This window comes from Acipenser ruthenus, chromosome 3, assembly GCF_902713425.1.
Source record: "Acipenser ruthenus chromosome 3, fAciRut3.2 maternal haplotype, whole genome shotgun sequence".
NCBI lineage: Eukaryota > Metazoa > Chordata > Actinopteri > Acipenseriformes > Acipenseridae > Acipenser > Acipenser ruthenus.
Genome location: NC_081191.1, coordinates 31,999,351 through 32,013,646, shown reverse-complemented (window position 1 = coordinate 32,013,646; position 14,296 = coordinate 31,999,351). Strand labels below are relative to the sequence as shown.

Sequence of the window (14,296 nt, the reverse complement as noted above, 5' to 3'; positions counted from 1 at the left end):
AGATCAATGTATATCACATTTGAATAGTTTTGGTTGGGGACATGCTGTAATGAGCCAATAGAGAAGACAAGACGTTTTACAAAGACACTGCGATTGTTGAGAATGCTTGGCATACTCTGCACTTCATATCGGAACCCTATATAGTGGTGTTGAGCTTAAAGCTGCTTTTTATGGCCATGAAATTGCTGCAGGTGGCCATTGAAGCAATTCCATTAAAATATAATGTACAGTAGGTTTTAATTTGGAATAGTGTTTTTAATGCTTAGCATAATAATGTGTTATAGTACTATATGTGTATGTGGGTATAGTCTGAGTATCATATATACATGGGTCCAGTGCCAGGATTCACATTTACATGAACTGTACAAATTAAGCCTGATCGTCGCTGGATGAAATCCCCTGGTTGTAACTATTGTGACATAAGCTGTACTGTAGGTTGTGTAACAGTAACTGCTGCTAAATCAATAGCATCGGGCTATAAAAACCTTTTCTGGTATCGTAAATGTTTTCTGGTTAACTAATAAAAAAAAACAAATCACATCTGTACAGTAAATGTACACTACTAATGTATTTGCATTTGTGCGTGTGATTGTGTATGCATTGTACAGTATGGGCTTATATATACTGTACAATACTGACCATGTATACTTACAAAATGGTGATTTAGATCCACTAAGGTATGGCTTGAAGAGACTTGAGGGAGTTTCAGGCCATAATTTTGCTGTATAGTAGCAATGCCCAGCTGAGAACTTTCTCGCTTTTAGAAACCCTTAAGGCTTGAATTAAGGGACTCCACAGTGCATTACATCATTCAGCTGCAGAACAGAAGCAGTATTCTCTTCAGTGTAGGCAGTATTGAAAGCAGCAGCCTTGCTGTGGTGCACAATAAAGTTCTGATGCTGATTGTTTAGTTAAAGCTACGGTAAAAGAAAACAAAGAAATAAATCGGGAGCAACATACTGTATGCAGTATTAGTAACTGAAAGAGGAAAGTAACACAGAAATGTATTCAGTACAGTACATCATGATACAGTAGTCATCAAGTCACACTACAAGTCAAAAACAACCTGAAATTTAGTAGAAAGTCATACTGTATGACCAAGGTACAAGATCCCTACAGTATTTAAAAGCAGTTGCACTGCAAGTTCCTAAGTCTGGTACCACAGGCGAATAAACTTTTCACCCCTTGATACAACCAAGGTTGAGAATCCTATTGAAAAGCAGTTGGATCACTTATTTTTAAATGGGTCACATTTACAGCAGCCATCTGTTCGCTGCAGCTAAATCTTATTCAGTTTTGTTTTAGCAGGGGTTTTGCAATGGTCCCCATCTAGCTTTCAGACTCCTTGGACTGGATATCAGTAGGCTGATTATTGCTGTCTTAAATAAATGTGAAATTCTGAGATTTGGGGATTAGTAACTTAGTTGGGGGGGTCTTTTCTTGGGTAACTTCATTTGGGGAAATGGAGATATGTGAAAGCTGAGAATATACTGTACGAGAGAATAAAATAAAGAAGTGACCTGATTTATTCCAGCACTTTTGTATTAAAAATGGTTTTGTGTTTATTTGATACTGTATTAGTAAAAGTGATAATTTGGTCATGCAGTTGTCGCACAAGAAAATGAGTCGTGTTTGACACTTGTACAGTCGCAAGAGCTGTTGACAGAAAAGTGATGCAGCTGTGTGTTGAAGTGCCATCTTCAGCTTTCAGAATCACAGCTGATACTGCAGTGTATGGTATGGCTGCAGGAGTCTGCAGTCTGGCCTGGTTTGAAAGGATGACATCACCTCTGAGAGAAGGAGGGGGTGGGAGAGGAAGAGAATGCTTGGGTGAGTGCTGGCTCAGTCTGTTGAAGTATTCAGATGGATTTATTGTGATTCCAGTGTACACTGCATAGCTGTATAAAGACTACACTTTTTTATTTATTTAATTTTTACTGCACCTGACTTACAGTATACATTACATGCGCACTTGGTTAAAGGTCAGTGAGCTACTGTAGTGATTCCCTATCCATTACCTCATGGGTGTTTATCCCTAAAGACCCTGTAACCTGAATAGATATAACAAACTGCTCATCAGAGCCTGTGATGCAGTCGTGCCCGCCCCCGAGTGCATAAATAGACTGCACACACAGATCTCATCGTCATTTTTCCTTTCATCTGACCTGAGACGAGAGAGACTACGAACAGATAAGTATCAAAGTTACTTATCTGCTTTTCACTTGTGTAATTACACTATGCAATTTTATTATGATGTGCTTATAGTAATTGCTACTTACATGTATTGTGCACTCCACCGTGGTTTTTTGTTTGTCCCCCAGCGGCCTTGTGCGCTGCACGAAGCTGACAGCTCTGTTGCCCCTTCCTTGGGGACTGAAGCTGCTTGCAGCCTTCCCCACAGTGTCTCGTTGGCACTTTAGTTCTTCTTGCAGAATTAGTTTGAAGATTCTTAGAGCATCTAAGAGTAGGCTTTCCTCAGTTTTCGGACTTTGGTTAGCCAAGAGGTGGGCGTCCCTAAAGTCACTCCCATGGTAACTGTAGGTCCCAGACATGCTCCTGTTCCCGCCGGTACTTTGTACAATGACAAGGTTACCCTTTGCCGATTCACTAGCAGCTGCTGGGCTCAGCTCTGCTTTGGGTCTGACTGTTTGTGTGGATACTGTGTACGGTGCACTGTATTATACCGTACCGTACCATGGCACCGTGCTTATTGACACCGTGCTGCGTGCAACGCACCGTAACTGCACCACACCGTGCAGTACTGTACTAGTGCTCAGGCACCATACAAGTAGTGAAAGCGGTTCAGGTCACCCTCTTAGGGTACTACACCTGATTAACTTTATTAATGTGCTATTTCCTATCACATAGCGACATTGCTTCTGGCACAGCTAATTTTTAGTTACGAGTACTGTATACTGTGATTGTTGCAGTAAATATCATTATAGTAGTACAGCTGAGCGGTTGTTTTACACAACTGCTGTTACACTATGCCGGGTTTTCCTTCTTACGATCTGTGCAAGACTGCTCTCCCCATGGAAGACAAGCACGGCAGCTGTCCTGCCTGCTTGGGTTCAGAGAATGCAAAGGAGACACTCCTCAACTGCAACTCTTGTGAGTTCTGCACGTCCTTTTCCATGTGCACACTGGAAAAGCGAGCTGTCTCGCAGCTCTGTGGAGTGATCTTTGTCCATTCCGCCTGGACAGGGCTCCTCTCCATCCTCATCTCATAGAGAGAGGGCTACATCCTCACCTGATGGCTCTGTGCCAAGGGAGAGCAGGAGAACTTCACATAAGAGACTGCCTTCACAGTCCCCTTTCTCTTCCTCTAGCTGTTCTTCCCCTCCTAAACAGAGGAGGAGAAAGAGCCACCGGTCTAAGAGGTCAGAGATCTCTGAGCAGCTGGGTAAGTTCTGGGCAGCGGTCTCCCAGCAGGGCACCGTGTTAGCCGAGCTGCTGCATGAGCGCACCGCTCCACCTACTCCCACTGCGCGTTGAGAGCAGCAGGGAGTAGCAAATGCAGAATGGCAGTAAGAGGATCTGTTATCTATCGCTGCCTCTGAGGAGATGGATGATCAAGAGTTCCGCTCTGAGGAGGGAAACTCAGATAGCGCAATACCAGTGGTGCATCTTCCCTTATCGGCAGAGCTTTTGCCGCTGATTAAGAGGGCCACTAAAACCTTATAAGTTCCATGGCTGGTAGATGAGATGCGGAAGCACTACATTTTTTAAGATAATCCCGCTTCTTCTCGGGTGTCTGCTCCAGTGCACCTGGACTTTCTTTTTGAGGTCCATTCATCCTGGGGTCACCTGGCTACATCGCCTGCTGTTTCACGTTCCATGGGGATGCTGTACAGTGTGCATGATGCAGAGAAACTTGGCTTGGCTGACTTTCCTCCAGTGGAGGCCGGTGTTAAGAACATAAGAACATAAGAAAGTTTACAAACGAGAAGAGGCCATTCAGCCCATCTTGCTCGTTTGGTTGTTAGTAGCTTATTGATCCCAGAATCTCATCAAGCAGCTTCTTGAAGGATCCCAGGGTGTTGGCTTCAACAACATTACTGGGGAGTTGGTTCCAGACCCTCACAATTCTCTGTATAAAAAAGTGCCTCTTATTTTCTGTTCTGAATGCCCCTTTATCTAATCTCCATTTGTGACCCCTGGTCCTTGTTTCTTTTTTCAGGTCAAAGAAGTCCCCTGGGTCGACATTGTCTATACCTTTTAGGATTTTGAATGTTTGAATCAGATTGCCGCGTAGTCTTCTTTGAATAGATTCAATTCTTTTAGCCTGTCTGCATACGACATGCCTTTTAAACCTGGGATAATTCTGGTTGCTCTTCTTTGCACTCTTTCTAGAGCAGCAATATCCTTTTTGTAACGAGGTGACCAGAACTGAACACAATATTCTAGGTGAGGTCTTACTAATGCATTGTAAAGTTTTAACATTACTTCCCTTGATTTAAATTCAACACTTCTCACAATATATCCGAGTTTCTTGTTGGCCTTTTTTATAGCTTCCCCACATTGTCTAGATGAAGACATTTCTGAGTCAACATAAAATCCTAGGTCTTTTTCATAGTTCCCTTCTTCAATTTCACTATCTCCCATATGATATTTATAATGCACATTTTTATTGCCTGCATGCAATACTTTACATTTTTCTCTATTAAATTTCATTTGCCATGTGTTGCCTCGCTGGTGCAAGCACTAAAACTAGCGCTCCTAAATAAAGATGCTACCTGCCCGAATAAACAGTGCACGGTTTCAGAGAGCATTCTCAAGTGGGGTTACTCAGCCAGGGTGTTCGCCGCATGGCTGGGTAATTACAACAGCATCTTGGTAGTATACCAGAATAGCTTGTTAAGGTCTCTGTCCCAGAGCCACAGACCCACATCACAACAGCGCTAAGAGCTGCAGTTGGTTAATAGAAATCTGCTCTGTACCTCTAAGCTGAATGAGCAGGCAGTGGGCAGGAACCTTGCTGCTTTAGTAGCAGCCATTTCATTTGATATGTTACATGCATGTAGCACAGACTATTCGGTAGTTAAACATACATAAATGAAAACAGTGAAAAACAGGCGGAAATAGGGCTGAGTGTAAAGAGTTAAAAAATAAAAAATAAAAAATGGAGCGCTGGTTAAAAAGAAAAGCACCTTTTTCTTCTGCTGCATGCAAAAACTTCGTCAGGGAATGACAAAAGCAATGGAGAGTGCTGTGTCTCACAGTGATGAACAGCTGGTAGGTCTCTTTCAGGATATAGGTATAAATATATATAGGTATAATTTTTTTTATATGTAAAAGTGCCTTTGCTTGTGCCATTCCCCCTAAACATTTGGAATACACCCCATTATCTGCAGAATAGGGGGGGAAATCCCCCCCAGCACACACATCTAGCCCTGATTTTATATATATATATATATATATATATATATATATATATATATATATATATATATATATATATATATATAATTTTATATTGTAGTGTGCACGTAGTAGGACTGGAAGGTGACGTAATCACACACAAAGACATAAGCCCGATACACGCTCCTTGCAAGGGAGCTGACTCTCTTGTGTTATTACGTCACCTACCAGCCCTACTGCTGCCTTCCCCCGTGCACGCTACACTCTCCCCTGCCAGCCTCAAGTCCGCCCCGGACTTGCTAACCAGGCTACAGTCCGACGAGTGCGTACCGGGGTACCTGCGTTCACTTCTAACACCAATGTAGCGATCTTGGTTCCTGCAGGCAGGCGAATCACACAAGGCAAGGCAATCCACACACAGGCGGAGGGCGGGCACGAACCCGGGACCTCTCGCACTAAAGCATAGTGCCAATACCACTGTACAAAGGTGCCGACTCCTTCAAGGAATTTCTTCAAGGAGGTCTTCAGGAATTTCTTTTGTTTGTGGCATGATGTGCCTCTAGAACCTGTGTGCTGACAACTTCACTCTGATGGTAAGGGCCAAAGTTAGTCAGATTTATATTGGGCAGCGTTGGCCCAAATCAGGCCTGGTTGTTAACCAAAGTACTCAAACAGCTGACCCTAATTATCCCTTTAATTGGGTTAAGTTAACTAGGGGGGCAATATGTTTTTCACACCTGAAGATTGCATGTTTGATTACCTTGCACACCAAACAAATGAAAGAAGTACCAAACTTTGGTGTCATTTTTTCTCTCAGACTCCCTCTATATACTACTACAACCCACAAAAAAATCTGACTAAATACAATATGAAAAATGTGCAAAAATGCAGAAATTCAGACGGGGCAAATACTTTTTCACGGCACTGTGTGTGTCTATGTGTATATATATGTATATATGTGTATATATATGTATGTATGTGTGTGTGTGTGTGTATATATATATATATATATATATATATATATATATATATATATATATATATATATATATATATATATATATATATGTATATATATGTGTGTGTGTGTAAAATAATATTTATTGATGTTCCAATATATATATGTACTTTATCTAGTCTGAAACTTGACATATTAAAATCGATACCATTACTACATCCATCTAATTTATATGTGTTTTATTACTGATGCTATTAGCGAGGTAACCAGTGGTGTACCACAGGGATCAGTATTAGGTCCTCTGCTATTCCTAATCTACATTAATGATTTAGATTCTAGTATAGTAAGCAAACGTTAAATTTGCAGACGACAATAATAGGAGGAGCGGCAAACACTGTTGCAGCAGCAAAGGTCATTCAAAATGATCTAGACAGCAGTATGGAGTAGTGGTTAGGGCTCTGGACTCTTGACCAGAGGGTTGTGGGTTCAATCCCAGGTGCTGGACACTGCTGCTGTACCCTTGAGCAAGGTACTTTACCTAGATTGCTCCAGTAAAAACCCAACTATATAAATGGGTAATTGTATGTAAAAATAATGTGATATATCTTGTAAGAAAGAAAGGTGGTCATATGAAAATGTCCATTTCCTTCATTTTGTTCATAGGAACACAAACCTAGCATTTACAGCTGTATACCGTAATTATGGTATTTGCTATGCAGCTTAAAAGGAACGATATCAAAACTATAATGTACCTAAACGCAAAACCGATATACCGACTCACCCATAAAACGAACACGTGTTTTTGTGTATTAAGACATTTTGTAAATTTGTGTTTAGGTTATATATTGGACTGCATTGCTTCGGCAGCTTGAACATGATGTAGCTGACGCGAGTTTCAAGATTCTAAAGTCCCTGTATTTTAGTGAGCATCTACTGTACCAGTGGAATAATGAATGACTGGACTATTAGGAAACCTCATCATCCTGAGATGATCATTATTTAGTAATATATAAAAGGCTGATGGAGTACCAATAATGTAAACTGAGCAAAATGTTGATTCATCTTAAATAGAATACCCAATTGAAACATTTAAAAATAAATTTACTGCTGCGTACTGTGTGCAGTATACTACAGAGTTTATTAGAAGTGATGAATCTAAAGTATGAAAGGCGTCTCACATAATGGTAGTATTATCTGATGTTCTGCACAGTACTACAATAATTGCATCATTCTGCTGTCATAACCAACCTCTTCCTAATGATTTTGATTAGATGGATCTGTTCTCTGAAAATCCTAAATTATGTTCATGTCTTATTTACCATGTTGAGTATTTAAAATGGACTTGGGGAAATCAATTTGGGGTCCCAGGAGGAGAACTGTGTTTTTGTGTTTACTCAAGAAGCAGATGAGGTGAAAGTCAGAAGGACATGAAAACATCCCTGAGTGAACATCACTGCCTGTTGTTGCAGTCTGTAAAGTAGCCCAAGCAGCTTGCCAGAAAGCCAGACCATAAGGATCTAGCTGATGAATTCCTCCTCTGTCAAGATGACAGTTCACTTTGGTTCACATATGTTCACATTGGTTGACAATTACACAGCAATAAAATGGTTTTATTGAAATGTTCTCATCTTTTATGTGTTTTTATTCAGTCATAGAAACTCCTTTAAAAAGGGCGGAATTTTAAAGCTGATGTTTCGCTGGCCACGTGCAGAGTATTTCCATATAAACCCCTAATGTGCATTTCTTTGCTTTTATTTCAGGGTTCCACAAAAATGATGAGATGAATGCGATGGAAGTGCTACCAGTTTTAAAGGACAAAGTTGCCTTTTTGTCAGGTGAGTTGAGACGTTTATGTTTTTACATTTCTAGTGTACAGCTTTCAAGTGTACATCCACCTATATCCACGTTTTCTAAGTTTCTTCCTTCTGCATTACCTATTAAACAACACCGTCACTTATTGAGCAGGAATAAATAATCACTTCTAATCTTTAAAGGCCAGATGTCGTTTATTGGTTTGTGCTGTTCATAACCGTGCCTTCTGGTAATTGGCTGACCTGTTATATGTTTTTGTGTTCTGTGGAGACCTGTGATAGTGTTACTGTACAAGTGGCTTCTCTTTGTTGTCAGGCCCACAAGCAAAGTGTTATTCAAGAAAATAAACAAATATATTTATACTTCTCTAAATCTTACTGTACGTTCGTTACATTTTTACATGGATGTGCATTGATAGACCATAGCTCTAATTGTATATTTGCTTGCGAGGATGTATATCACAGAACTTATATGGGTGTTTTTAATTAGATTTTTTTTTTTTTTTTTTTTACACTTTATTCCTACTGTAGCAGGGAGTTTTTTGCAGAACAGCCACTTGCAGGCTTTGTGTAGTTAAGCAAGGAAAAATGCATCTGGACCTCCTGTGTCGGACGGAAGTGGTTCAGTAATGTTTCTAAACAGATGCAGTTTAAAGCATTTGGTTAGCCTTTTTGCTTAGTCGCTACTTTTTAGAATTTCAAATGAATTGAAGCTGCCTGAGTTGAATTTCCCTCGTTTGATACAGTGCAGGGTTGAATCATTGTGTTTTTCTTCTGTGTGGTATCATGCCAGCTTTCTCACTTGTGTTTTTTTATTTATTGATTGTTTTTGTAATTTTTTTTTTATATATAACTGAACATTGTTTACAACATACTGTATGCCTCTTTGCAAAAGGGAATAAGTGGTTAACTTTACAATAGTACTCATTCTTTGGAATATAGTGTTGTTTGGGTTCATTTACTGTAGGCATTTGTGCTCTGTCAATCCATGCAAAACTATTCTACAGTCATTTTGTGACTGGGATCATGCTTTGAAATCTTAAGAGAGTACAAGTTTCAAGCAATTGAAAATAGCTAGGAAATGCATCTGTGTTTACCACTGTACTCTTTCAAAATAAGGAGGAGGGCTTTGACACCTCTGTAAGATACTAGCACACCTTCTATTTGCTTGTTTGGCCATGGATGGTTTTAAATGCAGGTTCCTTTCACCCCTTCTAGTTGCTAATGTTGCCCTGTGGTGCAATTTTAAAGGTTTGGTGACTTTAGGATAATGCGATTGTAGTACTCAAGAGGTAACTGCAGTACAGGGTATAACAACAAGAGGGGAAAGTATCCTATAGTGTCATTTATCTCTGGCCTTTAAATCGTACACCTTGCAGCGAGTTTATATATCCTCTTGAATAGGTGAAATGTGAGTCTTGCTCCAGTGTAATACCATCACTGTTGTTGGACAATTTTGTGCACACCTGTTCTAGAGATCTTTTGAACCTTAATTAAATTGTGAAACAAAATATGTGTGCGTGTTCCAGTGGGGGTATTCAGGTGTCACTTCCAGCAAACAGGTACAGTATCCTACATTATCCCAACCTTCCCTGACCTCATACAGGAGATAAGGTAGACTAATAGCTCCTGACATTAATACCAGTGCTTAGTATGTACTGTTTTAGGCTCTCTACAACATCAGGTCATCACCAGGTCAAACTCGGCCTACAGAACATGTCCACTCCTAATGGGAATGTCACTGATTCTACATTACTGATGATGAAAACTTTGTTAAAGATTTGTTTTTGCTGGTCATCAGTGGTTTAATCAATTAATGGTAATAACAATAAAACAATGTTGCCCATTAGTTGTGATGAACATCTTTTGGTTCCCTTTATGCTAATATTTCTAATACTCTTTAGATGCTGCATACTGATAACTTTTACTGTTGGTGACATGGTCTGGTTGCAGCAAGACCATTGGTGTAAGTTTGAACAAAAAAACAAAACTTTGCATTGTCATTCAAATAACTTCACATTCCAAAAACACGAGCAAGGAACCTAAAGATCTTCCACATAAGGAAAATGTTCATTATGCTACAAGAAGAAAGAAAAATATATTTTGAAACAATAGTCCTTTTTAAATACAGTCCTACATCAATCACACACCCACACGCAATCTGTGAATCTGTAGGAAGATCAGTTATTTTATGCAATACTGAACATATACAGCCATACTACAAAGTAAGTATTGCATAATTTGTAGAGTAAATTCCAGCATGACATAACTGTAGTTGTCATTAGTACATGGGGGGGGTAAAAAAAGACTTTCATCATGAAATTATTTTACATTAAAATTGTATCTCTGATGCTTCATAGTTGTCATAGGGCCTTATGTTTTCTGCACTTTGGTATGACTAATTTTCAGTCGCTTTCAGGTGGCATGAATGATTGAAACAACACACGTTTTTGTTGTTCTTAATGACCACCTAATTTGGGGCAAGGTTTCCTCCCTTCACAGAAAAGCATCAAGCTAAACACAGTCCGTGACCTTTATTAGCTTCCTTTGGATATATCTTGGGTGTGGCATTAGGCAGCATGTTTATTGATGTACCATGGGGTCAAATATTAAAATCCAGCCAAGAGATAAAGCTGGGTGTAACATGGTGTGTGTGTGTGTGTGTGTGTGTGTGTGTGTGTGTGTGTGTGTGTCATTGTACTGTTGCCAGGTCTTTCCTTCTATTCAGAAGGTAAGGTCTTATTTGCTTATAGACATATTTACTCTTGGCATGCTTAGGAGTTGCCCTGAATAACCCCAACGCATGTTAACTTCTATTCTGTGCTGTACCAACACCAGAGTGCTTACATTCAGCAAACTTAATGTATTTACTAGTAGATGGGAAAATGCAGATCAATCATTATAAACAATAAATCTTAGGTTTGTTATAGTTTGGCTGTTTCTAAGTATTCATACCAATACCAGTCTTTGATCTAATTGGCTGAAGCATGCTATAAATAATGACAAAAAAAAAATCAAATAAAGACAGATAGTTTGTTGCATATCAAACTGCACATTAATGATCTGTCTCAGATCACCTGTATTACTAGAACCAATCCCAGGATGCTGTTGGAATACAAGTACCTTCGTTATACATTAATACTGGCAGGAAAGTAAAACTAAAACCTGCACCCTCTACAGTCAATGCCATGTTGTTTTCTATACAGTATACTTTCTCAGTACAAATTACTTTCTTACTCTGGAACACATATTGTATAATAATTAAATTATATTTAATGGTATTTTTCTTTTCTCTTCTAGGTGGCAGAGATAAGCGTGGAGGTCCCGTCCTAACATTTCCATCACGCAGCAACCACGACAGAATACGACAAGAAGACCTTAGGAGACTAATTTCATATCTAGCTGGTATCCCTAGGTATTAAATGAGTATTAAATGTTACTTGCCTCCCAAATAAAACAATGGTGTTGCTGTTCTTACCAGGGTATTATCCTGTCTGGAATGTCAAAAAGGTTCCATGTTCAGTCACTTCTACAAGAATATGTGTAACCTACCCAGAGTGCAAGGATGGAAATACTTGTACTGCAAAACTGTATCCCAGGTTTCACTACAGGCTTGCACAATGTGTTAATAACTACAACGTATAGGTAAAACTTACAGTAGGCGTGTCTAATTCATTTTAAGCTTAAGGAGATAAACATTAACACCTATTAAATATTACAGATCGAGGCATAAAAGACTAAATTGAGTAAAATCTATCACCCAACATTAAACTTGTCAAATATGCTATCAAATACTGAAGAAAAACAAAGGGCAGCACCATTTAAAAAAACAAAACAAACAAAAACAAATAAACAAACATAGAGCTCTGTTTGCTAAATTGGTTGTTGCCCAGATTTTTCCAGTTAACGCTAAATATGAAGATCATTGCTAGCCTTTAGCAGTCCAAGTTATCTGTTGCTACCCGACTGGATGCAGCAGGAAAACTGGGGCAGAACATGTGACATCAGCTAGTTACTGTAGGCTAAACAGGCAGCGTTATCATACAAGGAAGAAGCGGGCTGTCTGCAAAGCAATAAAGTGATACAGTGCAAGAGAGAAATTATAAATTCACCATGTCAAAGATATAGAGTTGACTTGGATAGGTAGCTCTGAACAATATAATGACACATTAGTAATTCATGGCATTTTGTGTGTTAAGGTGGAATGCAGGAGTGAAAGCATTTTACATGAATGATTTTAACAGACATACATATAAAATATAAATGCTATTAGATTGTCTTTCTATTACAGTATTTCTATTTGAATATTTTAGTCTAGTGTAAGTGCTTTACCTGATTCCTAATTCAAATTGGCAAGCTGACGCTTGTCTTTTAAAACCATAGGCTATAGTAAAACATTGTTGCCAGGTTGGGACAAATCACGTTGTAGGCAGGGGCCATTTTGGCTACTAGCTTTCAAAATCTGGTGGCCAAGTGAACTTTATTGATAGTTAATGTTTTCAAATGGGAACAATATGAGGAGACATGTATGTTTTGCACACATGTTGCTTTTGCTTCCTTTTTTTATTTATTTATTTTTTTAACTTTAAATTGTGGGAGGGGAACTGTATACAGTCAATTTGCCAGGGAACTACTTCATAATTCCATGGAACTATATTCTGTGCATACCATGCCAGGGAAACTATATACATTAAACAACTATTTACTGTGTGCAGCATAAAATGCTAGTGAGTGACTTATATACATAAAATGCCGGGAAATAAAGCTATATTAACCAAATGCCAAAGAATAGAACTATATAACAATTCCTACTGTTATATGTATATTTACACTATTCTTTCAGAAATGGGAATTTGGTTGGAACTACGTATTACATGGCAATGGGTAAATTTCACGTAAATTGTGATATCTGTGAAAAAAAATGTAGCCTTATCAATGGTATGCAGCACGGAGACATTTCTAAAAGCTGTCCCATTATTTTGAATGCCCGTATGGGCCATAGGACTGCACAAAGACACCTCAACACTCCCTTGTTGTCAGCCTACTATCTGAAGTTGGAGGGAAGAACTGTATTTGCTTTTAAAGATTTTTATTTTCATGAGTTGGCAAAAGCCGTCTCTTCTGAACTGCATACAAAGTAGAATACATTTGGAATGAACAGTTCTACCCTAATTTGACTGGCTTGTGCGTGTTACTATGGAAACAAGAAAAGGGGGCTGGTTCCACGATTGGCTCTGCGAGATCAAAAGGGACAGTGCAGATTCTGCCAGTTTTTTGAAGCAGAAAGCCTTATTGTAGCTTTTCTAGTTGTCTCACTCTGTCTCTCCCCCTTTCTATTCATGACGAATTTAGTCACTGACTTATTAGATTATCCCAAGTTTAAGAAGCATGCTGCAGCTTTTAACCAGGGAGGTTGCTATTCATTCTGTTTGTTTTTGGCCAGTTAATTCAAAGTAGGTGACTTGCATTATGCACAACATCTGGAGTGAAGTACTATATAATAGAGTTCCTGTTAAGCCCAGGAGAGCTACAAGGTGACAGCCAGTAGATTCCTATCTTTGATTTGGAACTTGTTTCAGTGTCTTTTTTGGGGCATTTGTACTGGTACACTTTTCACTGCTAATAAAAATACATTAGGTTAAAATCCACTAAACAGGGAAAAACAAAAAAAACTTTGTCTTTTAATGGAAGCTTCCCCCCAAAGTTGATTTGATTGTTTGATGGATTTAACTCGGCATCAGTTTATGAAAGTTTACCCAGTGCATCTTCTGGCAATTTTTTTTATTTTTCCCTCCTTTTAGGGTCCTGTATTAATTTGTGTGTAATAGAATTTAAATAATATGCAAACAAACTGGAATTATGGCAACAAGTTATAATACTACTTAATGGTTGTTGACTGTAATTGTTTTTCTTTCTTCCACAAAGTGAGGATGTGTGTAAGCGAGGATTCACAGTCATTGTGGACATGCGTGGTTCAAAGTGGGACTCAATCAAACCTCTCCTAAAGATCCTCCAAGAATCCTTCCCATGCTGTATTCATGTTGCACTGATTATCAAGCCTGACAACTTCTGGCAGAAACAGAGGACTAATTTTGGCAGCTCAAAGTTTGAATTTGAGGTAAGTCATAATTACTTGAGCTGAACACTGTTTGAAGTGTACAAAAAA

The 14,296-nt window shown here is 38.9% G+C and overlaps 1 protein-coding gene across 7 annotated transcripts in view; it reads left to right on the top strand.

Moving 5' to 3' along the window:
• Positions 1-14,296, top strand: part of LOC117394896 (triple functional domain protein-like) — a 189,950-nt gene that overhangs the window by 79,239 nt on the left and 96,415 nt on the right. For all 7 annotated transcript variants that reach the window (XM_059012805.1, XM_059012802.1, XM_059012803.1 and 4 more), the window contains exons 3-5: positions 8,080-8,154; positions 11,431-11,545; positions 14,056-14,248. In XM_059012805.1, the coding sequence (XP_058868788.1) occupies positions 8,080-8,154; positions 11,431-11,545; positions 14,056-14,248 (383 nt within the window). The remainder of the gene's footprint in view (positions 1-8,079; positions 8,155-11,430; positions 11,546-14,055; positions 14,249-14,296) is intronic.